Below are 24,934 nucleotides of genomic sequence, written 5' to 3' on the forward strand. Positions count from 1 at the left end.
ACAGTGGTGGAGTGGTGGGGTTATAGGTCACAGTGGTGGAGTGGTGGGATTATAGGTCACTTTGGTAGAGCAGTGGGGTTAGAGGTCACGGTGGAGCATTGGGGTTATAGGTCACAGTGGTGGAGCGGTGGGGTTATAGGTCACTTTGGTGGAGCGGTGGGGTTAGAGGTCACGGTGGAGTGTTGGGGTTATAGGTCACAGTGGTGGAGTGGTGGGGTTATAGGTCACTTTGGTGGAGCGGTGGGGTTAGAGGTCACGGTGGAGCGTTGGGGTTATAGGTCACAGTGGTGGAGGAGTGGGGTTAGAGGTCACGGTGGTGGAGTGGTGGGATTAGAGGTCAAGGTGGAGCGGTGGAGTTAGAGGTCACGGTGGAGCGGTGGGGTTAGAGGTCACGGTGGAGCGGTGGGGTTAGAGGTCACGGTGGTGGAATGGTGGGGTTAGAGGTCACAGTGGTGGAGTGGTGGGGTTAGAGTTCACAGTGGTGGAGCGGTGGGGTTAGCGGCGGTCGTGCGTGCGAAGCGGAGGAGGGCGGCACCTGGTGTTGCGCGCCGCGCGCCGCGCGCAGCTTGCCGTGGAGCCGTTCTGTGTGCAGCCGCAGGCGCTCCATCTCCTCCCGCTGGCGCAGCAGCAGCTGCCGCTCGCGCCCCGCCGAGCGCGCCGCCTCGCGCAGGCGCCGCACCTCGGCGTGCTCGGCCTGCGCGCGCGCCCGCACGCTCCGCTCGCGCTTGCGCAGCGCCGCCGCCGCCGTCCTCTCCTCCTCCGTGCGGCCCTCGCCGACGGGGCCCGGGCCGGCCCCATCCGCGGCGCCACCGCCGGCTCCGGCGCCGGCCGCCTGCGTCAGCCGCCTGCGGACGATGACGATTACCGCGGTGCCGAGCGAGTGAGCGAGCGTGTGAGAGTGAGCGAGCGAGATTGTGAGTGGGGGCAAGTGTGAGTGAGATTGTGAGTGAGTGTGAGTGAACGAGTGAGAGCGAGCGAGCGAGAGAGATTGTGAGTGAGTGTGAGTGAGTGTGAGCGAGTGTGAGTGAGTGTAGTGAGTGTGAGCGAGCGTGTGAGAGCGAGTGAGAGTGAGCGTGCGAGAGTTAGCGAGCGTGTGAGAGCGAGTGAGAGTGAGCGAGCGCATGAGAGCGAGTGAGAGTGAGCGAGTGAGCGAGCGTGTGAGAGCGAGTGAGCGAGCGTGTGAGAGCGAGTGAGAGTGAGCGAGCGTGTGAGAGCGAGTGAGAGTGAGCGAGTGAGCGAGCGTGTGAGAGCGAGTGAGAGTGAGCGAGCGTGTGAGAGTGAGCGAGCGTGTGAGAGCGTGTGAGAGCGAGTGAGAGTGAGCGAGCGTGTGAGCGTGTGAGAGTGAGTGAGAGTGAACGAGTGAGAGCGAGCGTGCGAGAGCGAGCGTGTGAGAGCGAGTGAGAGCGAGCGAGCGTGCGAGAGAGCGAGCGAGTGAGCTGCGCACTCCCGCTGGTGCTGGATCCAGGCGAGCTCGGCGCGAGCGTTCTGCCTCAGCGCGTGGTCGCGCAGCCGCAGCAGCGCCAGCTGGTGCCGGGCACGGACCTCCTCCTCCTCCTCCGCCAGCAGCTGCCCCAGGGCAGCGAGCGACAGTCCGCCGCCGGACCTGTCGGCGCCCCTCTGCGATGACGACAACGACAACAACAACACAAACATCAACAACAAATCGCAGGAAAAGTCAACAAACAACGACAAGCAATGACAGCACCCACTCAACACAACAAAGCAAACATCCACAACAAACCACAACCAACGTGACTAAAAACAGCGACAGCACCCACTCAACACAACAAAGCAAACATCAACAACAAACCACAACCAACGTCAACAAGCAACGACAGCGCCCACTCAACTAAAACAAATCAAACATCGTTGATAATTGGTTTTTTTACCCTTCTATCTGGCAACAAAACTGACACCTTTTTTACAAGGAGTCATGTTTGCATAGACCACAATACCTGCAGTCGTAATGCAAACAAAAAATCAACTTCAGGGACAGTGCATATATTATCAGAGTTGTGTTTTTCGTTAGCATTATGGCTGCAGGTATTGTGGTCTATGCAAACATGACTCCTTGTAAAAAAGGTGTCAGTTGTGTTGCCAGATAGAAGGGTAAAAAAACAATTATCATATTTTTACTGGCAAATGAGGTTCCAATGGTGTAAATGCTTAAATCAAACATCAACAACAAACCACAACCAACGTCAACACACAACGACAGCGCCCACTCAACACAACAAAACAAGCATCAACAACAAACCACAACCAACGTCAACACACAACGACAGCGCCCACTCAACACAACAAAACAAACATCGACAACAAACCACAACCAACGTCAACACACAACGACAGCGCCCACTCAACACAACAAAACAAACATCAACAACAAACCACAACCAACGTCAACACACAACGACAGCGCCCACTCAACACAACAAAACAAACATCAACAACAAACCACAACCAACATCAAGAAACGACGACAAGTAACGACAGGGGATTGCCCGAGCCAATGCCGTGAAGTCTTGGCTGGGTGTTCGGTGGTTAGGCCACCAACTAATTAGTGACCCGGCCCCAAAATCTGTGTGTTGTCAGGGTCGGGATAGAACCCACGACCTCCCGTATACCAGGCGAGGTAGTTAACATCTCCTAGCCACCGTGATGATGATGAGAGAGAGAGACACGCAAACTCCAAATACACAGCAGCCGGCGTCAGGGTCGGGATCGAACCCACGTACCTCCCGTATACCAGGCGAGGTAGTTAACATCTCCTAGCCACCGTGATGATGATGAGAGAGACACGCAAACTCCAAATATACAGCAGCAGGCGTCAGGGTCGGGATCGAACCCACGTACCTCCCGTATACCAGGCGAGGTAGTTAACATCTCCTAGCCACCGCGATGATGATGAGAGAGAGACACGCAAACTTCAAATATACAACAGCAGGCGTCAGGGTCGGGATCGAATCCACGACTTTCTGTATACCAGGCGAGGTAGTTAACATCTCCTAGCCACCGCGATGATGATGAGAGAGAGAGAGAGACACGCAAACTCCAAATACACAGCAAGCGTCAGGGTCGGGGTCGAAGCCACGACTTCCTGTACACCAGGCGAGGTAGTTAACATCTCCTAGCCACCGTGATGATGATGAGAGAGAGAGACACGCAAACTCCAAATACACAGCAGCCGGCGTAAGGGTCGGGATCGAACCCACGTACCTCCCGTATACCAGGCGAGGTAGTTAACATCTCCTAGCCACCGTGACGCGCTCTCTTTAAATCGAGGCAGGGAGTCGCTCGTCATGAGAGTGGATTTCCCTAAGATCTGTGACGTCGTGGGAGTTAAAAAGTTTCAGGACCACGCCGGCTGGAACTCCTTTACAAGTGCATCATTGCAGCAGCATTGGTTCAGCACAAGGGAGGTACGGACCCCCCCTGTCGACAGCGAGTGTCTCATCAGCAGACAGACGAGACACGGAGCAGGCACAGCGAGAACCGAGAGAAGGAGACAGAATAAGACGGTAGAGTCAAGGGAGACAGCAGTGAGACACAGACAGACACAAAGAGAGACACACACAGAGAGAGAGAGACAGACAAAGGCTGATACAGAGAGAGACTGACAGAGAGAGGCAGACACAGAGAGAGATAGACAGACACAGAGACACGCATAAAGAGACACACAGAGACAGACACAGAGAGACAGACACAGAGAGACAGACAGAGAGAGACAAACACAGACACACACAGAGACAGATACAGACAGAGACAGGCAGACAGACACAGACACAGTGAGAGACAGACACATACACAGAGACACAGACAGACAGATACAGACAGACAAAGACGGACACAGACAGAGAGACAGACAGAGACAGACAGACACATTCACAGAGACACAGAGAAACAGAGACACAGAGACACAGACAGAGAGATACACAGACAAAGACAGACACAGACGGACACAGACAGAGAGACAGACAGAGACAGACACAGTGAGAGACAGACAGAGACAGACACAGTGAGAGACAGACAGAGAGACAGATACAGACAGACACAGACAGAGAGATAGACAGAGACAGACACACAGAGAGAAACAGACACATACACATAGACACAGAGAGACACAGCGACACAGAGACACAGAGAAACAGAGACACAGAGACACAGAGAGACAGACACAGACAAAGACAGACACAGACGGACACAGACAGAGAGACAGACAGAGACAGACGCAGAGAGAGAGACACACTCAGACAAAGACAAAAACAGACGGACACAGAGAGAGAGAGAGAGACACAGGACAGAGAGACAAGCGCCGTCCACCTTGGAGGGCCCCGATCCCACGGCCTCCGTGCCCTCGTCGGACGTAGCGCCGTGCTCCCTCCCCGCCGCGCGGGACGTGCCCCTCGTGCCGTGCCGCCCCTGCTGAGCCACCTCCTCCTCCACCTCCTCCTCCACCTCCTCCTCCACCTCCTCCTCCACCTCGTCGTCAGTCCACGACTCGCTGGGCAGGCCGGAGGCGGCGCTGCTCTCCGAACGCGCTGCGAGGGAAACGGCGACACGGGCGTCGGGGCACGGTCGGAGGGAGGGGTGGTCGCAAGGAGCGCTCCCCGTTCGACGCGTGGGTGGGACTTTCGCGCCGGCATTGTGTGCACGAGGTTATTTTTAAATCCTTTATATTAAGTTCGCTCGCTTGCTTGCTTGCGTGCTTGCTTGCTTAGGACCGTGCAAATCTTTCGGTCGTTTTTTAACCCACTTCCCGTGATCCAATCGAGCTGACATTTTGCACACAGACTCGTTGTGCGTGACAACGCATTTTCGTGAAAAAAATTCTCAAAATTTTACACTTTTTAGGGAAAAAAATGTCAATATTTAATTACCAATTGTTTAATGCTGCCAGACAATCATCTGACCCATAGGTGGCAGCCATCTCAAGCCAGAGGACGAGACTACTCTAGCCGCCACGCATATAAAGGATTTATAGTGAAAAACTTAGTTTTTACGGGTTATACTTGTTTCTTCCCTTCGTCCCGTCGCTCCGCTTCCAAACGTTCGGCAAAGGATCCTAAACCGGTGCTCTTCATTAACTTTCAGAGGAGGGGGGGGGGGTGTGGGGGGGCGATTTTGCCGATAAACTATAGAACTAAAATGTAGATTTACATCAATGGAACTCCTTTGGCAGTACCAAAATATAAAAATTAACCCGTAAAAACAAAGTTTTTCACTATAAATCCTTTATATGCGTGGCGGCTAGAGTCCTCTCGTCCTCTGGCTTGAGATGGCTGCCACCTATGGGTCAGATGATTGCCTGCCAGCATTAAGCAATTGGTAATTAAATATAAAAAAAAAATCCTAAAAAGTGTAACATTTTGGAAAAAAATTTTCACGAAAAGAAATTGTCACGCACAACGAGTCTGTGTGCAAAATGTCAGCTCGATTGGATCACGGGAAGTGGGTTAAAAAACGACCGAAAGATTTGCACGGTCGTAAGCGCGCAAGCAAGCAAGCAAGTGAACTTAATATAAAGGATTTAAAAATAAGGGTTTTTCTCCCTTTTTTCTGGCAACAAAACTGAAACCTTCTAACAAGGATCGTTGTCTGCATTAACCACAATACCTGCAGTCAAATGCAAACACAAAACACACACAATGATAATATATAATGCATTGTCCTTGAAACTGATTGGTCCACACCAAGGGACGGCTTTCTTTTGAGCCTCGACGCAATTGGTGCTCGACCAGAGGACGCCAAAAGGCGTACAGCTCAAAGACGATGCCGCTATCAAAGTAACGAGGGCTCGGGGTGAGCATCTACATCATTAGACCTCCTTTGCCAGTACCACAATGTAATAATAGGGTTTTTCTCCCTTTTGTCTGGCAACAAAACTGAAACCTTTCTACAGCACCAATTGCTCTTCTTGGTTCTTTCGGTAAAGTCACGTGACTTTACCGAAAGAACCAAGAAGATGAATCCCTGCAGTCACGAAAGCTTTAAATCGAAAAAGCACCAATTGGGTCGAGGCTCAAAAGAAAGCCGTACCTTGGTGTGGACCAATCAGTTTCAAGGACAATGCATTTATTATCATCGTGTTTTTTTTGTTTGCATTTGACTGCAGGTATTGTGGTTAATACAAGTGACATGAATCCTCGTAGAAAGGTTTCAGTTTGTTGCAGAAAAAAGGGGAAAAACCCTATTATTATATTTTTATAAAATATAGATTTTTTTATTTTACCAGGTAAGGTGCCACTGAGCTATTATAACTCAAGCGACCTGGCCACCACAAACGAGAGCTCACAGAAGTGGCTTCTCACCACCACCGCGTGGAAATGCACAAGCGGCCAAACACTCTAAAACGCGCGATGCCGATTCCAAATGCCAGGAATCGAGCCCAGGCCTCGTCTTGCCGGGTGGCGCAGGCGGCAGAGGTCGCAAACGGGTTTTCATTCCTTACCCCCCGTACCCGGCCGCACCAGGGTCGAAAACGGGTACCAGTACCCGTACCCTAGGCGATACCCGGCTACCCGTACCCGGCTGGGTATCGGGTAGGGTACGGGTACGGGTACCCAATTGCGACCTCTGGGATGAAGCCATGTTGCAGGCGCGGGTGGGTTGATTCTAGGAACTTGAATTGTGAGACGAGACAAGACGTTGGGAAATGAGTGACAAACGGCGACTCACCAGTGACTCACGGCCTACCCGTACCCGTACCCGGCCGCACCAGGGTCGCAAACGGGTACCCGTACCCGTACCCGGCCGGGGTACGGGTATCGTGTAGGGTACGGGTATCGGGTACCCGGTTGCGACCTCTGGCGGCCGGTCGGCACCAGCCCCGGCGCCACCGTGCGCGGTGTTCACGTCACGCGGTGTTCACGTCACACGGTGTTCACGTCACACGTCACGCGGTGTTCACGTCACGCGGTGTTCACGTCACACGGTGTTCACGTCACACGTCACGCGGTGTTCACGTCACGCGGTGTTCACGTCACGCGGTGTTCACGTCACGCGGTGTTCACGTCACGCGGTGTTCACGTCACACGTCACGCGGTGTTCACGTCACGCGGTGTTCACGTCACGCGGTGTTCACGTCACGCGGTGTTCACGTCACACGTCACGCGGTGTTCACGTCACGCGGTGTTCACGTCACACGTCACGCGGTGTTCACGTCACGCGGTGTTCACGTCACGCAGTGTTCACGTCACGCGGTGTTCACGTCACGCGGTGTTCACGTCACGCGGTGTTCACGTCACGCGGTGTTCACATCACGTCACGCGGTGTTCACGTCACGCGGTGTTCACATCACGTCACGCGGTGTTCACGTCACGCGGCACCTCTGGAAGAAGCCGCCGGTGACTTCTCCGAGCTCTTGCCGTCGGGGAGATCCTCGGCCACGCTCGCGCTGCGCCGACCCTCCCCCTCCTCCTCCTCGTCCTCGTCGGCCGCCGTCGTCGCGTCCTCCTCCACGGAGCTCTCCGATTGGTCGGCGCGCCGGGATCGCGATCGCTCGGAGGCGGGGGAGCGGCCGCGAGGGGCGGCCGTGTCGGCGGAGCTTGACGCGTCGTCGGCCCTGGGAACGGACGCGGCGTCAAACGCCTTGCTCCCGCGCTCCAGCGACGGACGCGAATTTCCAATTGGCCGTTGTGGCCGCCAGGGCCGCCCCGCGCGTCGTCTCGCGAGGGCCTCGCCGGGCTTGACATGGGGCGCGGGTGGGGAGCCTTTTGTCTGCCAAGGGCCATTTGGATATTGATAACATCTAGATTTGAAGCTTTCGTGACCGCAATGATTCATATCCTTGGGTTTTTTCGGTAAAGTCACGTGGGTAGAAAATTTAAATTAATAAAAGTAAAATAAAAAATAATTTATTTTTTATTTTAAAGTAAAATAAAAATAAAATTATATTTTTATTTTACTTTTATTAATTTAAATTTTTTTACCTACGTGACTTTACCGAAAAAACCCAACAATATTAATAACATCATTCGCGGGCCATACAAAATGATCAACAAAAAAAATTAGCCCGTTTTATTTGGTCAAACATTTCATTAACTCGCCCCTAATGCAATGGCTGGAACTGACAAATTATTTCGCGAGCCTTATACGGCCCGCATGCCGGACGTTCCCCCACACCCTGACGTAAAGAAACCCCAAAGCATTCGCCGATGAAGCTGAATGGAACCCTCAAACGGATACGACTGATAATGGGACCTCCCTTGCCAGCGTCAAAATATAGTAATAGGTTTGATACCTCTTCTTGGTTCTTTCGGTAAAGTCACGTAGAATGGAAATAAAAAAATAATAAAAATAAAACACAATAAAATAATTCTCACGACGTTCCGGCCACAACGCAAGCAGCGAGTCTGAATGGATGAATCCATTAAGACTCTGTCGTCTCGACAGACCTGTTCTTCACCTGAGGACGGCTGCTTGCGTTGTGGCCGAAACGTCGTGAGAATTATTTTATTACGTTTTATTTTAATTATTTTATTATTTCCATTCTACGTGATGACTTTACCGAAAGAACCAACAAGATGAATCCCTGCAGTCACGAAAGCTTTAAATCGAAGGTTTGATACCCTTTCTGGCAATAAAACAGGAGGTGTGAACAAGTCAAAACACCAACACAGAAACCTTTTGCAAGAATTCATTTCTGCGTTGACCACATAAACTCGTGGCGAACAAATGTGGTGAACGCTTCGTGCAAAACGGGCGGCTTCGTGACACGGGTCAAAGCCCACCCCCCTGCCCCCCCCCCCCACCCCCACGCTCACCCCCCGCCCCGCTCACCCCCCCGCCCCGCTCACCCCCCCCCCCCCGCTCACCCCCCCCCCCACCCCGCTCACCCCCCGCCCTGCTCACCCCCCACGCTGCTGCCCCCTCCTGGGGCTGTCCGGGGAGCCGCGTGTCACTGTTGGCGGCGCGGCCCTCGGGGGAAAGGACCTCGCCAACTCCGCCACCTGCTGCACTCACCGCACAAAGACAAAGACGCCCCGTGTAGCCTCGACACTGTTGGGGCAAGTGCTGTTAGCGAGCACCCACACACAAAGACAAAGATCCCCCGTGTAGCCTTAACAGACTGTTGGGGCAAGTGCTGTTAGCGAGCACCTACACACAAAGACAAAGATCCCCCGTGTAGCCTTAACAGACTGTTGGGGCAAGTGCTGTGAGCGAGCACCTACACACAAAGACAAAGACGCCCCGTGTAGCCTTAACAGGCTGTTGGGGCAAGTGCTGTTAGCGAGCGCCTACACACAAAGACAAAGACGCCCCGTGTAGCCTTAACAGACTGTTGGGGCAAGTGCTGTTAGCGAGCACCGACACGCACGGTGCCACCACTGGCGCGATTGTCGGTGCGACTATCGGCACCGCTACCACCGTCACCGTCACTGCCACCGCCACCGCCACCGCCACCGCCACCACCGTCACCGCCACCGCCACCGCCACCGTCCCCGCCACCGTCACCACCGCCACCGCCACCGCCACCGCCACCGCCACCGCCACCGCCACCACCGGCGTACCAGCACGTGCTGGGCCCGCGTCTCCTCCAGCTGCCTCTGCGCCTCCATGGCCTCGCGCTCGGCCCGCAGCCTCAGCAGCGCCAGCTCCTGCTCGTGCTGCTGCTGCCGTACCTGGGGAGGGGGGGGCATGGGGGGTAAGGGGGGGTACGGGGGGGGTACGGGGTGGGGGGGCATGGGGGGTAAGGGGGGGTACGGGGGGGGGTACGGGGTGGGGGGGCATGGGGGGAACCGGCCAATAGTGCGGTCGGTGCAGCGTTAACCCTGGACTTAAAACGCCAAACGGTCATCAACAAACAGCACCAGCAAAGTCGTAAATGGGTGACCGTGATTAGTACAAGGACTTGGGGAAAAGAGACGATGACGATGGGGAGAGGGGGGAGGAGGGGGGAAGGAGGGAATTCCAAAGTGGATTCTACGAAGTTGCGGAGGTGCGGTCGCGATTCGACTCAAGCGTTCGGTGCGTCGTGTTTTTGGAGGATAGCCGATCCCGATGTGCTCGCACGATTCCGCGCCGGCGTGCAATCGACCTGCCGGCAACAACCCAAGACCCTCCTGCATACCAGGCGAGGTAGTTAACATCTTGACTTGAAGCTTTCGTGACTGCAGGAATTATCATTCAATAGATTTTCATTCTACGTGACTTTACCGAAAGAACCACAAAGAGTTCGCATCTTGTCACATTGGTGCCCCTATAGACCCGGGGCGAGAAAACGTCGGGGACTGTGGTCTGCGCTGTGCTAAAGTCGCCGGACCCCTTAACCACGACACAAAACCGCGACTCGCCAAATCGAATCGCGGTTCGGGCACGCAACCGTCGCGCGCCACGCAAGGGTCAGGGGTCAGGGGTCGGGGGTCACACCTTGAGGACCTGCGCCAGGGACACGGTCTCCTGCTGCGCCAGCGCGACCCCGCGGGCACGCTCCACCGCCCCCAGCTGATGCGCCGACTCCTCCACCGCCTGCAGCAGCTGCAGCTCGGCCGCCAGCCGCAGCGACAGCCCCCAGGGGGAGCTCCGTGCGGGGCCCCACGGCCCCTCCTCCTCCTGCTGCTGCCCACCGCCGCCCTCCCACCCGAGCCGCCCCCTTTCCTCGCGCGGTGGGGAGGGGGCGGAGGGGTCGGAGAGGACCGTATGCGCGTCCCGCGTGCCGCTCGCAACCTCCTCCGCCTCTTCCTCCTCCAGGTCGGGCGAAATCGTGGAAGTTTTCCGTCGGCGACCTCCGACCCCGTCCGTCCACGCGCTAGGAGAGTCCGGCCCTGCCGGGCCCCGGACTGGCGAGGGGAGCGCAGGCTCGGGGGGCGACGCCAGGCCGCCCGCGTCGTCGTCTTTCTCGCCGGCGGAGTTCGCAGGCGGGGGAGGTCCCTCCGCGGGGGGCAACGTCCGCTCCCTTGCGCCGCCGCCGATTCCTCGCCGATCGGCACCGTCCGGAGACCTGGCAGGGCGAGGGTCAGGGTCACGGCGCAGAGCCAGAACCGGTGGCAAAATTCGTCCAAGTTCTGCGGTCCTATTTATATAGGCGCCACGGTGGCTGGGAGATGTTAACTACCTCGCCTGGTACGCAGGAGGTCGTGGGTTCGATCCCGACCCTGACGCCTGCTGCTGTATATTTGGAGTTTGCGTGTCTCTCTCTCTCTCATCATTATCATGGTGGCTAGGAGATGTTGACTACCTCGCCTGGTACGCAGGAGGTCGTGGGTTCGATCCCGACCCTGACGCCTGCTGCTGTATATTTGCAGTTTGCGTCTCTCTCTCTCTTACCTGGAGTCGTGTGGATTTTTCTCCGGGTCCTCCGGTTTTTTTCTCTCTCCACGTTTCAAATCAACGTCACGCGTTCAGAGCATTTGGCTGCCACTATAAATTTCCACATGATGACGATGAGCCACTTCGCTCAGCTATCATTCGTGAAAGCCAGGTCGCATCTGAAAACGATCTATTTCACTCAGTGGGTCCTTAGCTGGTAAAATAACAAATATGTAAGTCAGTTTTTGTACCAGTTGAAAGGGTAAAAACCTATTACTATATTTTGCCACTGGTAAAGGAGATGTCTCATAGTGTAAATGCTTACCCCGAGCTCTCAATACTCTGATAGTGCGCTGTTTTTGAGTCGTACGCCTTTTGGCGTCATCTGGTCCAACACCAATGGAGACTAGGCTCTAAGAAAAGCTGTCTCGGGTGTGGACCAATCAACTTCAAGGACAGTGCATATCATTATCATTATTGTTTCTTTATGTTTGCATTTTGACTGCTTGTGTTGTGGTTATTGCAAACATGATCTCTTGTATAAAGGTGTCAGTTTTATACCAGTTGAAAGGGTAAAAACCTATTACTATGTAAGTTTCTATTCAGCGAGTGTTTCGACACGCGTGAATGAGAACGCGCACTTGAGAGAGGTCGCGTTCAGCGCCATCGTTACGGTCACCATCCTCGCCAGAGGTCGCAACCGGGTACCCGATACCCGTACCCTACCCGATACCCGGCTCCCCGTACCCGGCCGGGTACGGGTACGGGTACCCGTTTGCGACCCTAGTGCGGCCGGGTACGGGTAGACCGTGAGTCACTGGTGAGTCACCGTTTGTCACTCATTTCCCAACGTCTTGTCTCTTCTCACAATTCAAGTTCCTAGAATCAACCCACCCGCGCCTGCAACATGGCTTCATCCCAGAGGTCGCAATCGGGTACCCAATACCCGTACCCTACCCGTACCCGGCCGGGTACGGGTACCCATTTGCGACCCTGGTGCGGCCGGGTACGGGTAAGGAATCAAAACCCGTTTGTGACCTCTGACCCAGCGTGGGTTGGTTGGGCGGTGAGGTGGTGGGATAGACCCCCAACACACCGTCCCACGGACAGGCGCGAGTGGTAGCCACTGCCCCCCACAGGTTCCACAATGATGACAGGTCAACTCGGCGCAGCGCTCCGTTTCCCTTCGCCCACGGCGCGTAGTTTTCACGGCGCGTAGTTTTCACGGTGTGTGAACTGGACGCGATCGAGCCAACGGGGAGGAATAAGCGGTCGTAATACGGCCGCCTCGGCGGGGCGTCGTCATCGCGCGAGGCACTGGGATGCTGCTGGATGCTTCTAGATGCTACCCGCGCGCCTCGGTCTTTGTTCGGCCTGCGTACTCCGCATCTCACGCGTCACCGCGGACTGCGCTTCACCCCCTACGTTATATACGTTATTCATTACAACGCGATTTTATCCACGAAGCAGTGTTCTTCGGGAACGCAACCACTACCAACCACCGCCTTCTAGGAGAACATTCTCCCACCACCTCCCTTCACTCTCCTCCTCTCCCCGACCAAACACCGTGCGCGGGGTCTCGGGGCCCCGTCGCCCGCGCGACAACGGTCACCACCGCCACCCGCCTTGCCGGCTCACCGAGGGGCCGACGGCGGCGCGGTCACCGCCGGTGCCGCCCCGAAGCTCGTGCACGCCGTGCCGGAGGAGGAGGCGAAGCTGTCCTCGTCGTACGCGTCCACGGAGCGCTGCCCGGGCGACTCCGCTCCGCGGCTCTCCTCCTGCTCCACCTCCTGCTCCACCTCCTGCTCCTCCATGTCTGCGATATCCGCGTCGTCGCGGCCACCGCCGCGTCCTGAATATTGCAGGTGGGGCGGGCCACAGCCGGAGGCAATTCCACAGGGCCGGTGACTCGCAGTGGCCACACCGCACTGCCTCCCATCACACGACCGTGAGCCCCGGTAAACCCGCCCTCATCCGGCGTCCGGTTGCCGAACGAACACGCGCCCATTACGCTCGCCACAAACGGACCGCGACACCCTCGGACCCGATCTCGTCAAGAAAGCGTAAACCGTCGTCACGCGAACTCCGCTCATCCTCGCAAGCAGCGGATTTTGGCTGGCCGTCGAACAAAGACGGTCTCCGCATCGCGCGCTTTTAGATGCGCCTCTGCGGCCGTCTGGAATGCGATGTTAGGAAGCCTCTTTTAGAGTCATCTACATCGAAAACTCATTTCATTAGAACTGATTTTCGTGTTCAGTTTGTTGTCCTATCCCCGCACCTCCGATTAGCACGATTGGCTACGTACGGTGTGAAACAAGTTCAACATACGTACATCATCACTGTCGTCATCGATCGATCAACTGCTGGATCAAGCCCTCGCCAAGCCCTTAGCGAGCAGCACCTAACCAGGCAAGCACGGCACACGAGGGGGTGGTCTGGGCAGCACCACACCCGGCCGCCTTTGCATCCCCAATGGCGCCGACGCCCCCTTCCTGCCACGGGCCCCCCCCGCCACCCCCTTCCTTACCGGTCTCCACGACCGGCGCCGCGCCGGCCGACGGGCCCAGGCCTGCCGGCGCCGCGTGCCGCCGCACGTAGATGGCGATGGCGCTGTTGGGACTGCCCCTCGCCAGCTCCTCCCAGGCCGGCGCCGCCGCCTCCGCCCGGGGCATCGCGCAGAAGTCGACCTCGGCGAGCCGCGACGCCAGCGACGCCGGAAACGGGGGCGGCCGCGGGGCGGCTCCGGATCCGTCGAGCCGTCCCCGCCGGTCCGGCGGGGACGGAGACCTGGGCCGGGTCGTCGGCCGCTCGTCGTCGTCGGACAGCTCCCCCTCGCTCAGCAGGGGCCCCTCGCTCAGCGAGCCCGGGCTGTCGCTCAGAATCGACAACCGTTCCCCGCCGTCGTCGCCGCCGCCGAGGGAGCCGCCCGCGACCCCGAGGCCCGCGTCGGTGCCGACCGCGTGCGGTGCGCGGGCCGACGACCCGGCGGGGCGCGACGGGCCAGGCCGCTGCAATGCGGCGGACCAGGAGGCCGCTTGCCGTAGCGGGGCGGGTCCTGGCGAGCGGCCGGCCAGGCGGCGCACGATGGCCGCCACGCGTTCCTCGTAGCTCGACGGCGGCGCGGCGGCCGAGGTCCCGGCGGGGCCAACCGCGGAGCCCGGCAGGTCCCCCACGAACACCGCGTGCCCGTCCGGCGGGAAGCCGCCCGTCCAGAACGCCGGCGCCGCCTCGCCCCCTCGGCGGTGCTCGCCGCCGGCCCCCAGCATCTCCCGCACGCGGGCGCCGAAACGGTCGCCGGGCGACGCGGGCGACGCGGGCCCCCCGTCCCGTGCGCCGTCCGTGAAGTCCGTGCGCAGGTCCTCCAGGCCCAGGCCGCGGCCGGGGCCGTCCGGCTCGGCGGGGACGGAGCGGGCCAGGGCGGCCGCGGGCGACAGGAGGCCGACGCCGGCGAGGCGGCGCGTCTCCTCCTCCACGCGCAGCGACAGCGACGCGGCGGCGGCTACGGGCGGCGAGGTCGCACGCGCGAGACAAAGGTCGCCCCGTGTAGACTTTTTACCCCCCTCCACGTCAGAGTATTCGTCCGCAATACATTTGCACGCAGTGATAAGCCACGAAGTCGAGCTGTCATTCGTGATAGCCAGGTCGCTTATGAAATAGCTGAGTGGGCCTTGCTTGGTAAAATGTCAGTTTATATCTTCTTGGTTCTTTCGGTAAAGTCACGTAGAAGGGAAGTAATAAAATAATAAAAATAAAACATAATAAAACAATTCTCACGACGTTTCGGCCACAACGCAAGCAGCCATCCTCAGGCGAAGAATGAAACACCCCAAGCTTGGAGCGTATATTTAAGCTGGGTTAGAGGGGGGGGAGGTGGGAAGAAGAGCGCCTAAACAAAATAATTTGCATATCAAGAGGAATTCAGCATATGGAAAATGCGTAGGAGGTGGGCGGGGGGGGTTCCAAATCAATACTATGCCCGTGCATTATGCAGGATTAGCAGCATCAAAGGGGGGGGGGGAAGGGGGGGAGCATTAACAAAGGAAAGGAATGTTAATAGTATGTAGCTGTAGTTACTAAACAACCACGTAAAAAACTACAGTATAAACTGCATGACAAACTAAAGTATAAACTACATAGCATCATCAGTAAACTTACTATACTCTACAATAAGCTGAGTTACTAACAGTAAGTAATACATGAAAAATTCTACGTTGTAAAAAATTATATAATATGCTTCCATCTAAACTTTATTCTCTTACATCACACGCGTCTATACCGTACTATATACTTCCATAGGCAAAACCAACATTAAATTACATACTGTATTGCTATAAACCACCCTATACCTTATACATTTTTAATATAACACTATGTATTATTCTACCCACCCTAATGTGTATCAAAATGGTTTATTACGTCCTTCCAGTGATTGCTAAGCCAGAATCCATCTTCTCGGTTAAAATTGTCTCTGTGTTTGTAAATGTGGATCGCCTCATGTACGAATCTCTCATGATAGCCAGATGGCTTGCAGAGAAAATGTATAAGGTATAGGGTGGTTTATAGCAATACAGTATGTAATTTAATGTTGGTTTTGCCTATGGAAGTATATAGTACGGTATAGACGCGTGTGATGTAAGAGAATAAAGTTTAGATGGAAGCATATTATATAATTTTTTACAACGTAGAATTTTTCATGTATTACTTACTGTTAGTAACTCAGCTTATTGTAGAGTATAGTAAGTTTACTGATGATGCTATGTAGTTTATACTTTAGTTTGTCATGCAGTTTATACTGTAGTTTTTTACGTGGTTGTTTAGTAACTACAGCTACATACTATTAACATTCCTTTCCTTTGTTAATGCTCCCCCCCTTCCCCCCCCCCCCTTTGATGCTGCTAATCCTGCATAATGCACGGGCATAGTATTGATTTGGAACCCCCCCCGCCCACCTCCTACGCATTTTCCATATGCTGAATTCCTCTTGATATGCAAATTATTTTGTTTAGGCGCTCTTCTTCCCACCTCCCCCCCCTCTAACCCAGCTTAAATATACGCTCCAAGCTTGGGGTGTTTCATTCTTCGCCTGAGGATGGCTGCTTGCGTTGTGGCCGAAACGTCGTGAGAATTGTTTTATTATGTTTTATTTTTATTATTTTATTACTTCCCTTCTACGTGACTTTACCGAAAGAACCAAGAAGATGAATCCCTGCAGTCACGAAAGCTTTAAATCGAAATTTGTCAGTTTATAGTTTAGATTAGCCTGCAACAGGCTATTATTGCCTGTTGATTCACCCCTCGGTTGGCTACGTACGGAGCGAGAGGAGTTCAACATATTGTACACACATACTGCCCATAGTCTAACATTGCCTATAGACTCAACACTGCTACCCATAGACTTAACACTGCCCATAGACTCAACACTGCCCACAGACTCAACACCGCACCTCCGATTAGCGCGGTTGGCTACGTACGGTGCGAGAGGAGTTCAACGCACTGCACACACACACACACATCCAGCTACCCAATCTCAGTCGTGCCGCCCACGTGGTCGTCTTGCGTGGCTAACACCGCCGGCGAGCCAGGGGCCTCACCGCGAATGGCGGCGATCCGCGCCAACTGCCCGCCGATGATCGCCGGGGACGACGACGACGCCGTTTCCGCCACCGTCGCCGCGCCGGCGCCCGGGGCTCGAGACTCCTTCCCCGGCGTCCCCGCCAGCGCCAGCCGGTCTCCGCCGGACCTGGTGGGCATGCGCCCCGCACGCGGTCGGTCACTGTGGGCGCGCCGCCGCCGCGTGTGACCGCGTGGGGAGAGGCGGCGAAACGCTCACGAGAGCGGTGGTCATCGCTGCGTCGCGCGGCGCTGTCAGGATGCGCTTCTGCGGCCGTCTGGAACGCGAAGACCGAGGCTTCGTGGGGCGGCTGGGCCTAGAAAAGGATTCTCCAGGACGGGCCGTGTCGTGCGTCCCTCACCGTGTTTGTATGTGTGTGCGTGTGTGTGTTTCTGTGTCTTTTGGTGTATCGGTGTGTGTGTGTCTGTAACAACACTTGCACTAACAAGTCTGTTATTTTGTCTCACGCAAACTCCGGTCATCCTCGTCACGGCTTTTGGCTGGCTGATCACCGCATCGCGCACTTTCAGATGCGCTTCTGCGTGCCCTCTGAAGCACTCTTTCTTCCGATGAAGGAAGAAAGTTGACGTGAACGCACGCTGCAGGCAGTGCCGGATTATCGTAGTAGCACAAGTAGCTACTACACGTGTAGTAGCTACGGGCCCCGCACTTTCAAGGGCCCCGCGCAAAATGCTTTCAAGCTATCAACTCCGGTTCAGCGATTCTACATTTGCTCTATTACCCGGCCGGGTACGGGTATGGGTACCCGTTTGCGACCCTGGTGCGGCCGGGTACGGGTACGGGTAGGCCGTGAGTCACTGGTTAGTAACCGTTTGTCACTCATTTCCCAACGTCTTGTCTCTTCTCACAATTCAAGTTCCTAGAATCAACCCACCCGCGCCTGCAACATGGCTTCATCCCAGAGGTCGCAATCAGGTACCTGATACCCGTACCCTACCCGATACCCGGCCGGGTACGGGTAGGGTGCGGGTACGGGTATGGCCGGGTACGGGTAAGGAATCAAAACCCGTTTGCGACCTCTGGCAGTCGCCCTCCAACAACAGCGGAGCGCCGGGGCGGATAAAACACGGCGAGTTGGCATAGTGGGAACCACCAGCGGTGCATCTGCACCACCTGGTCAGCCAACCCATGGCACCTGGGTCTGTCCCATGACCCACGTGCCAGCCGTAATCCTTTGACCCTTCACACGGCCTCGAGGTGCACCTAGCCTGGCACAATCGGCGAACGGCGGCCGTTTGTCGCCGCGTGCGTGGTTGAGTGGCGGCCGCCTGCCGCGAGCTCTTGCGCACTCACCCGGCCAGCGGGCTCGTGGCGTCGCCAGCAGAGTCTCTCTCCCCCTGTTCCTCATCCTCCTCATCATCATCATCCTCCTCCTCGTCGTCGTCCTCCTCGTCGTCCTCCGGGCTGCTGGAGGTCACGGGAGGACGCGAGTCCCCGTCCTGCTGCTTCCTTCTCGGCCTCTCCTCCGAGATCTCGGGCAGCAGCCGCCTCTGCGAGCAGCAACGCGGCAAGACACTGAAGCACAGAGCACGGGCAGGAGCAGCGGCAGCAGCAGCTGTAGCGGCAGCAACAGCAGCAGTGGCAGCAACAGCAGTGGAAGTAGCAACGAAAGCCGCGGCAGCAGTAACAGCAGCAGCAGCAGCAGCAGCTGTAGCGGCAGCAGCAGCAGCAGCTGTAGCGGCAGCAACAACAACAGCGGTGGAAGTAGCAACGAAAGCAGCGGCAGCAGTAACAACAACAGCAGCAGTGACAGCATCAGCAGCGGTAGCAGCAGTAGCAGTGGTTGTGGCAGCAGCAGTGGCTGCGCCGGTCTGGTAGTCAAAGGGCAGAGAGCACTTCCCCTGTAGACCAGTGGTTCTCACCACAGCGCTGTGGTTCTCACCAGGCGAGGGAGTTAACATCTTGGTGGTTCTCACCACGGCGCTGTGGTTCTCACCAGGCGAGGGAGTTAACATCTCGGTGGTTCTCACCACGGCGCTGTGGTTCTCACCAGGCGAGGGAGTTAACATCTTGGTGGTTCTCACCACGGCGCTGTGGTTCTCACCAGGCGAGGGAGTTAACATCTTGGTGGTTCTCACCACGGCGCTGTGGTTCTCACCAGGCGAGGGAGTTAACATATCGGTGGTTCTCACCACGGCGCTGTGGTTCTCACCAGGCGAGGGAGTTAACATCTTGGTGGTTCTCACCACGGCGCTGTGGTTCTCACCAGGCGAGGTAGTTAACATATCGGTGGTTCTCACCACGGCGCTGTGGTTCTCACCAGGCGAGGTAGTTAACATATCGGTGGTTCTCACCACGGCGCTGTGGTTCTCACCAGGCGAGGTAGTTAACATATCGGTGGTTCTCACCACGGCGCTGTGGTTCTCACCAGGCGAGGGAGTTAACATATCGGTGGTTCTCACCACGGCGCTGTGGTTCTCACCAGGCGAGGGAGTTAACATCTTGGTGGTTCTCACCACGGCGCTGTGGTTCTCACCAGGCGAGGTAGTTAACATATCGGTGGTTCTCACCACGGCGCTGTGGTTCTCACCAGGCGAGGGAGTTAACATATCGGTGGTTCTCACCACGGCGCTGTGGTTCTCACCAGGCGAGGGAGTTAACATATCGGTGGTTCTCACCACGGCGCTGTGGTTCTCACCAGGCGAGGTAGTTAACATATCGGTGGTTCTCACCACGGCGCTGTGGTTCTCACCAGGCGAGGTAGTTAACATATCGGTGGTTCTCAGCACGGCGCTGCAACGCAACACAGTCGGACACTCGACAAAATTACCCATCAGCCACCAGCCCAGAGATGGAATAACGTGGGTGTGGCCATTGGCCGTGGTGGCTTGTTGTCTGCCCACCAAACGGCCTTGTGGAACCCGAATCGAGGTGTCGTTCGCGTCGATTCTGCCCACAGTCGATCCGACAGCCACGCCGAGAGCATCGATTCATCGGCGGGGGTCGATTGCCGCCGCGTCGATACGTTGGCAAGAGATCCGTGGATCGACTAATCCCATTGGTTGGATGCGGCAGTCGTGCCCCCCGCTGTTTTTGATCGGCCGATATCTGAGCGATCGGCGATTCGCGCGCAAGTTCGTTTTCATCGCACGACCAATCGAGTCCTTTCCCCATCGCTTCAAACTGCCGCTCCGGGAGATACGAGAACTATTCTTGTTGCCCACACAATGCACGAGCTTGGTACGCGGTGGTTTGGCTGCTGCAGCTCCTTACGATTAAAATTTCCCTCCCTTTATCACTGCTAATCCTACTTCCTCCCTTTATCACCGCGAATCCTATGTAATACACGAGAATAATATGACTTTGAGACCCCCCCCCCCACCACCACCTACACATTCCACAAGGAGTGACTAATCCCATATCTGCATTTTCCATCAATATGCTTAATTCCGTTGTTGATATGTAAACTTCTTTGTCAAGGCGCTCTCCTCCCCCCGACCCAGCTTAAATATACGCTGCCAAGCTTGGCGGTGTTCATTGGGACGCTGTCTTTGCGACAGACCTGTTCTTCACCTGAGGACGGCTGCTTGCGTTGTGGCCAAAACGTCGTTGAGAATTTAAATTTTGTGATGTTTTATTTTTATTATTTTATTATTTCCCTTCTACGTCACTTTACCGAAAGAACCAAGAAGATGAATGCCTGCAGTCACGAAAGCTTTAAATCGAAATTTAACTATTCCTTTTATACTATTGTTATTTTGCCAGGTAAGGGTCCCCCCCCCCCCCGCTTAGCTGTGTAGCTATTTTTCAGACGCGACCACCTGCCCATCGCACAATGACAGCTCGACAAAGGGTGGCGGCTTCTCGTCGTCGCGGGCAAATTCACAGCGGCAGAAAAATACTCGGTGGACGCGCGTCGATTCTAAAATGGAGGGAAAACCCGGAGGATCCAGGGGAAAACAAATTCCACGCGACCATAGGGGGAGAGAACACGGAAACTCCAAATATACAGGCGTCGTCGGGGTCGAACCCACGACCTCCTGTATACCAGGCGAGGTAGTTAACATCTCGGTGACGAGATGTTAAGTACCTCGGTGCGCCGTGACGGAATGCCGTAACGGAGCGCTGTTATGGAGCTCCGTGACGGAGCTCTGTCACGGAGGTCTGTGATGGAGCGCCATCACGGAGATCTGTGATGGAGCGCTGTGATGGAGCTCTGTGACGGAGCTCTGTGAAGGAGCTCTGTGATGGAGCTCTGTGACGGAGCTCTGTGACGGAGCTCTGTGACGGAGCTCTGTGACGGAGCGCCGTGATGGAGCTCCGTGACGGAGCTCTGTGATGGAGCTCTGTGACGGAGCTCCGTGACGGAGCTCTGTGCCGGGAATTTCTGGACAGGGAAGCAGGAAGTGCCGTCACCAGGAAGTGGTCGCGTGCCGCGTGGTCGAGGGGCGCCGCCGTGAAGGTGCTCGCCAGGTCCACTTTGTCCTGCTCACACACAGCGTGCACACAGACAGTACACACAGTGTACACACACACAGCGTGCACACACACACACAGCGTGCACACACACACACACAGCGTGCACACAGACAGTACACACAGTGTACACACACACACACACAGTGTACACACACAGCGTGCACACACACACAGCGTACACACACACACACAGCGTACACACATACACACAGCGTACACACACACACACAGTGTACACACACACACACAGTGTACACACACACACACAGTGTACACACACACACAGTGTACACACACACAGTGTACACACACAGTGTACACACACACAGCGTGCACACAGCACAGTGTACACACACAGCAGTGTACACACACAGTGTACACACACACACAGTGTACACACACAGTGTACACACACACACAGTGTACACACACACACACAGCGTGCACACACACACAGTGTACACACACACAGCGTGCACACACACACAGTGTACACACACACAGCGTGCACACAGCACACAGTGTACACACAGCACACAGTGTACACACACACAGCGTGCACACACACACAGTGTACACACACACAGCGTGCACACACACACAGCGTACACACACACAGCGTGCACACAGCACACAGTGTACACACACAGTGTACACACACAGTGTACACACAGTATACACACACAGCACACACACACACAGTGTACACACACACACAGTGCACACACACACACAGTGCACACAAACACACAGTGTACACACACAGCACACACATAGTGTACACACAGCACACGCACACATATAGTGTACACACAGCACACGCACACAGTGTACACACACAGCACACACACACAGTGTACACACACAGCACACACACAGCACACACACACAGTGTACACACAGCACACACACAGCACACACAACACAGTGTACACACAGCACACACAACACAGTGTACACACAGCACACACACAGCACACACACACAGTGTACACACAGCACACACACAGCACACACACAGCACACACAGCACAGCACACACACACAGTGTACACACACAGCACACAGCACACACACACAGCACACACACACACAGTGTACACACAGCACACAGTGTACACACACAGCACACACACAGCACACACACACAGCGTACACACACAGTATATACACATTGTACACACACACACACATACAGTGTACACACACATACAGTGTACACACACATACAGTGTACACACACATACAGTGTACACACACACAGTGTACACACACACACAGTGTACACACACAGTGTACACACACACAGCACAGTGTACACACACAGTGTACACACACACACAGTGTACACACACAGTGTACACACACACACAGTGTACACACACAGTGTACACACACACACAGTGTACACACACAGTGTACACACACACACAGTGTACACACACACACAGCGTGCACACACACACAGTGTGCACACACACACAGTGTACACACACACAGCGTGCACACACACACAGTGTACACACACACAGCGTGCACACAGCACACAGTGTACACACAGCACACAGTGTACACACACACAGCGTGCACACACACACACAGCGTACACACACAGCGTGCACACAGCACACAGTGTACACACACAGTGTACACACACAGTGTACACACAGTATACACACACAGCACACACACACACAGTGTACACACACACACAGTGCACACACACACACAGTGCACACAAACACACAGTGCACACACACAGCACACACATAGTGTACACACAGCACACGCACACATATAGTGTACACACAGCACACGCACACAGTGTACACACACAGTGTACACACACACACAGTGTACACAGACAGCACACACACAGCACACACACAGTGTACACACAGCACACACACAGCACACACAACACAGTGTACACACACACAGCACACACACAGCACACACACACACAGTGTACACACAGCACACAGTGTACACACACAGTGTACACACAGTATACACACACAGCACACACACACACAGTGTACACACACACACAGTGCACACACACACACAGTGCACACAAACACACAGTGCACACACACAGCACACACATAGTGTACACACAGCACACGCACACATATAGTGTACACACAGCACACGCACACAGTGTACACACACAGCACACACACACAGTGTACACACACAGCACACACACAGCACACACACAGTGTACACACAGCACACACACAGCACACACAACACAGTGTACACACAGCACACACACAGCACACACACAGCACACACACACACAGTGTACACACAGCACACAGTGTACACACACAGCACACAGCACACACACACAGCACACACACACACAGTGTACACACAGCACACAGTGTACACACAGCACACAGTGTACACACACAGCACACACACAGCACACACACACAGTGTACACACAGCACACACACAACACACACACACAGTGTACACACAGCACACAGTGTACACACACAGCACACACAGTGTACACACACAGCACACACACACACAGTGTACACACAGCACACAGTGTACACACACAGCACACACACACAGCACACACACAGTGTACACACAGCACACACACACACAGTGTACACACAGCACACAGTGTACACACACAGCACACACACAGTGTACACACAGCACACACACACAGTGTACACACAGCACACACACACAGTGTACACACACACAGCACACACGCAGTAGACCTCCTTCTCGCCCGTGCACCTCACCTTGCCACCAGGTGCCCTCCGACCGCCGCTGCCGTCGTTCTTCTTGTTGCCGCCGCCACCACCGCCGCCAGTAGCGGTGGCGGTGGTGGCGGTGGCGGCGGCGGTGGTGGCGGTGGCGGCGACCGCCGCCTGGCGCTGGGCCACGTAGAGCTCCCGCAGGCGCCGGCTCCTGAGCTCGGAGGCGGCGCGCCGGGCGGCCCGGTCGCGCGCCGCCGCCCGCCGCTGCTCGGCCCCGCGCCGCGCCATGTAGCACCGCACCTCCTCCGCGTCATAGTGACGCCGCTTCTCCCGCTGCGCCGGCGCCGCGCTCTGCTGCTGCTGCTGCTGCCGTGACGTCGGTCGCAGTGACGTCCGCGTCGCTGCGGGTGCCGGTGCCACCGGTGCCGGCACGTGGGCGTCTCTGCTCCTGGAGCGCTGCGCGATAAACACGTGATTAATGTAGAGTACGCGTGTGGGCGTGTTGAACTTCTTTCGCGCCGTACGTAGCCAACCATGCGAGCTGACAATGACAATCTGCGTGCTCGGTGCTGCGCAGTCGCAACGGAGCCGTGGCCTAGAACGCTCTCGTCGCCGCGGTTGCGAGATGTCAACCACCTCGCCCGGCAACGCAAGAGGTCGTGGCTTCGAACCCCGACTCTTGACGTTTGTGACCTCGAAGCAAACACCGCGACGGCGATTGCTGTTGGCGTCGTCGCTTTGATTCTGCGTCGTTTGCAAAGGTCCGGTTTACGAACGTGCCTGCGGCAAGCGCCAGTTCGTTAGAATCTCATCGGGGGGGACGGGGGGATCGGTACCGATGACGCCGAGACGCTGGGACGGCCCCTCTTGCCGGGCGGACGACGCTCGCCGCTGCCCC

General features: G+C 55.8%; 1 protein-coding gene and 1 long non-coding RNA gene across 2 annotated transcripts in view; both read right to left on the reverse strand.

Moving 5' to 3' along the window:
- The window catches only part of LOC144736545 (uncharacterized), a 23,418-nt gene extending 6,814 nt beyond the window's left edge, over positions 1 to 16,604 (reverse strand). Inside the window, exons 1-10 of the mRNA XM_078619095.1 lie at positions 16,598 to 16,604; positions 13,778 to 14,749; positions 12,889 to 13,102; positions 10,372 to 10,942; positions 9,513 to 9,623; positions 8,854 to 8,954; positions 7,329 to 7,564; positions 4,324 to 4,541; positions 1,445 to 1,617; positions 536 to 845 (exon numbers count right to left, since the gene is read on the reverse strand). Of these exons, the coding sequence (XP_078475221.1) occupies positions 536 to 845; positions 1,445 to 1,617; positions 4,324 to 4,541; positions 7,329 to 7,564; positions 8,854 to 8,954; positions 9,513 to 9,623; positions 10,372 to 10,942; positions 12,889 to 13,102; positions 13,778 to 14,749; positions 16,598 to 16,604 (2,913 nt within the window). The remainder of the gene's footprint in view (positions 1 to 535; positions 846 to 1,444; positions 1,618 to 4,323; positions 4,542 to 7,328; positions 7,565 to 8,853; positions 8,955 to 9,512; positions 9,624 to 10,371; positions 10,943 to 12,888; positions 13,103 to 13,777; positions 14,750 to 16,597) is intronic.
- A 266-nt stretch (positions 16,605 to 16,870) lies between these two features.
- On the reverse strand, positions 16,871 to 24,266 carry LOC144736504 (uncharacterized). Its single transcript, XR_013588764.1, has 4 exons — positions 24,079 to 24,266; positions 21,239 to 21,307; positions 18,176 to 18,372; positions 16,871 to 16,990 (listed from the first exon to the last, which is right to left on the reverse strand). It is a non-coding gene; the product is annotated as an uncharacterized LOC144736504 (long non-coding RNA).
- Positions 24,267 to 24,934: the final 668 nt, after the last annotated feature.

This window comes from Lampetra planeri, chromosome 61, assembly GCF_965212315.1.
Source record: "Lampetra planeri chromosome 61, kcLamPlan1.2.h2, whole genome shotgun sequence".
NCBI lineage: Eukaryota > Metazoa > Chordata > Hyperoartia > Petromyzontiformes > Petromyzontidae > Lampetra > Lampetra planeri.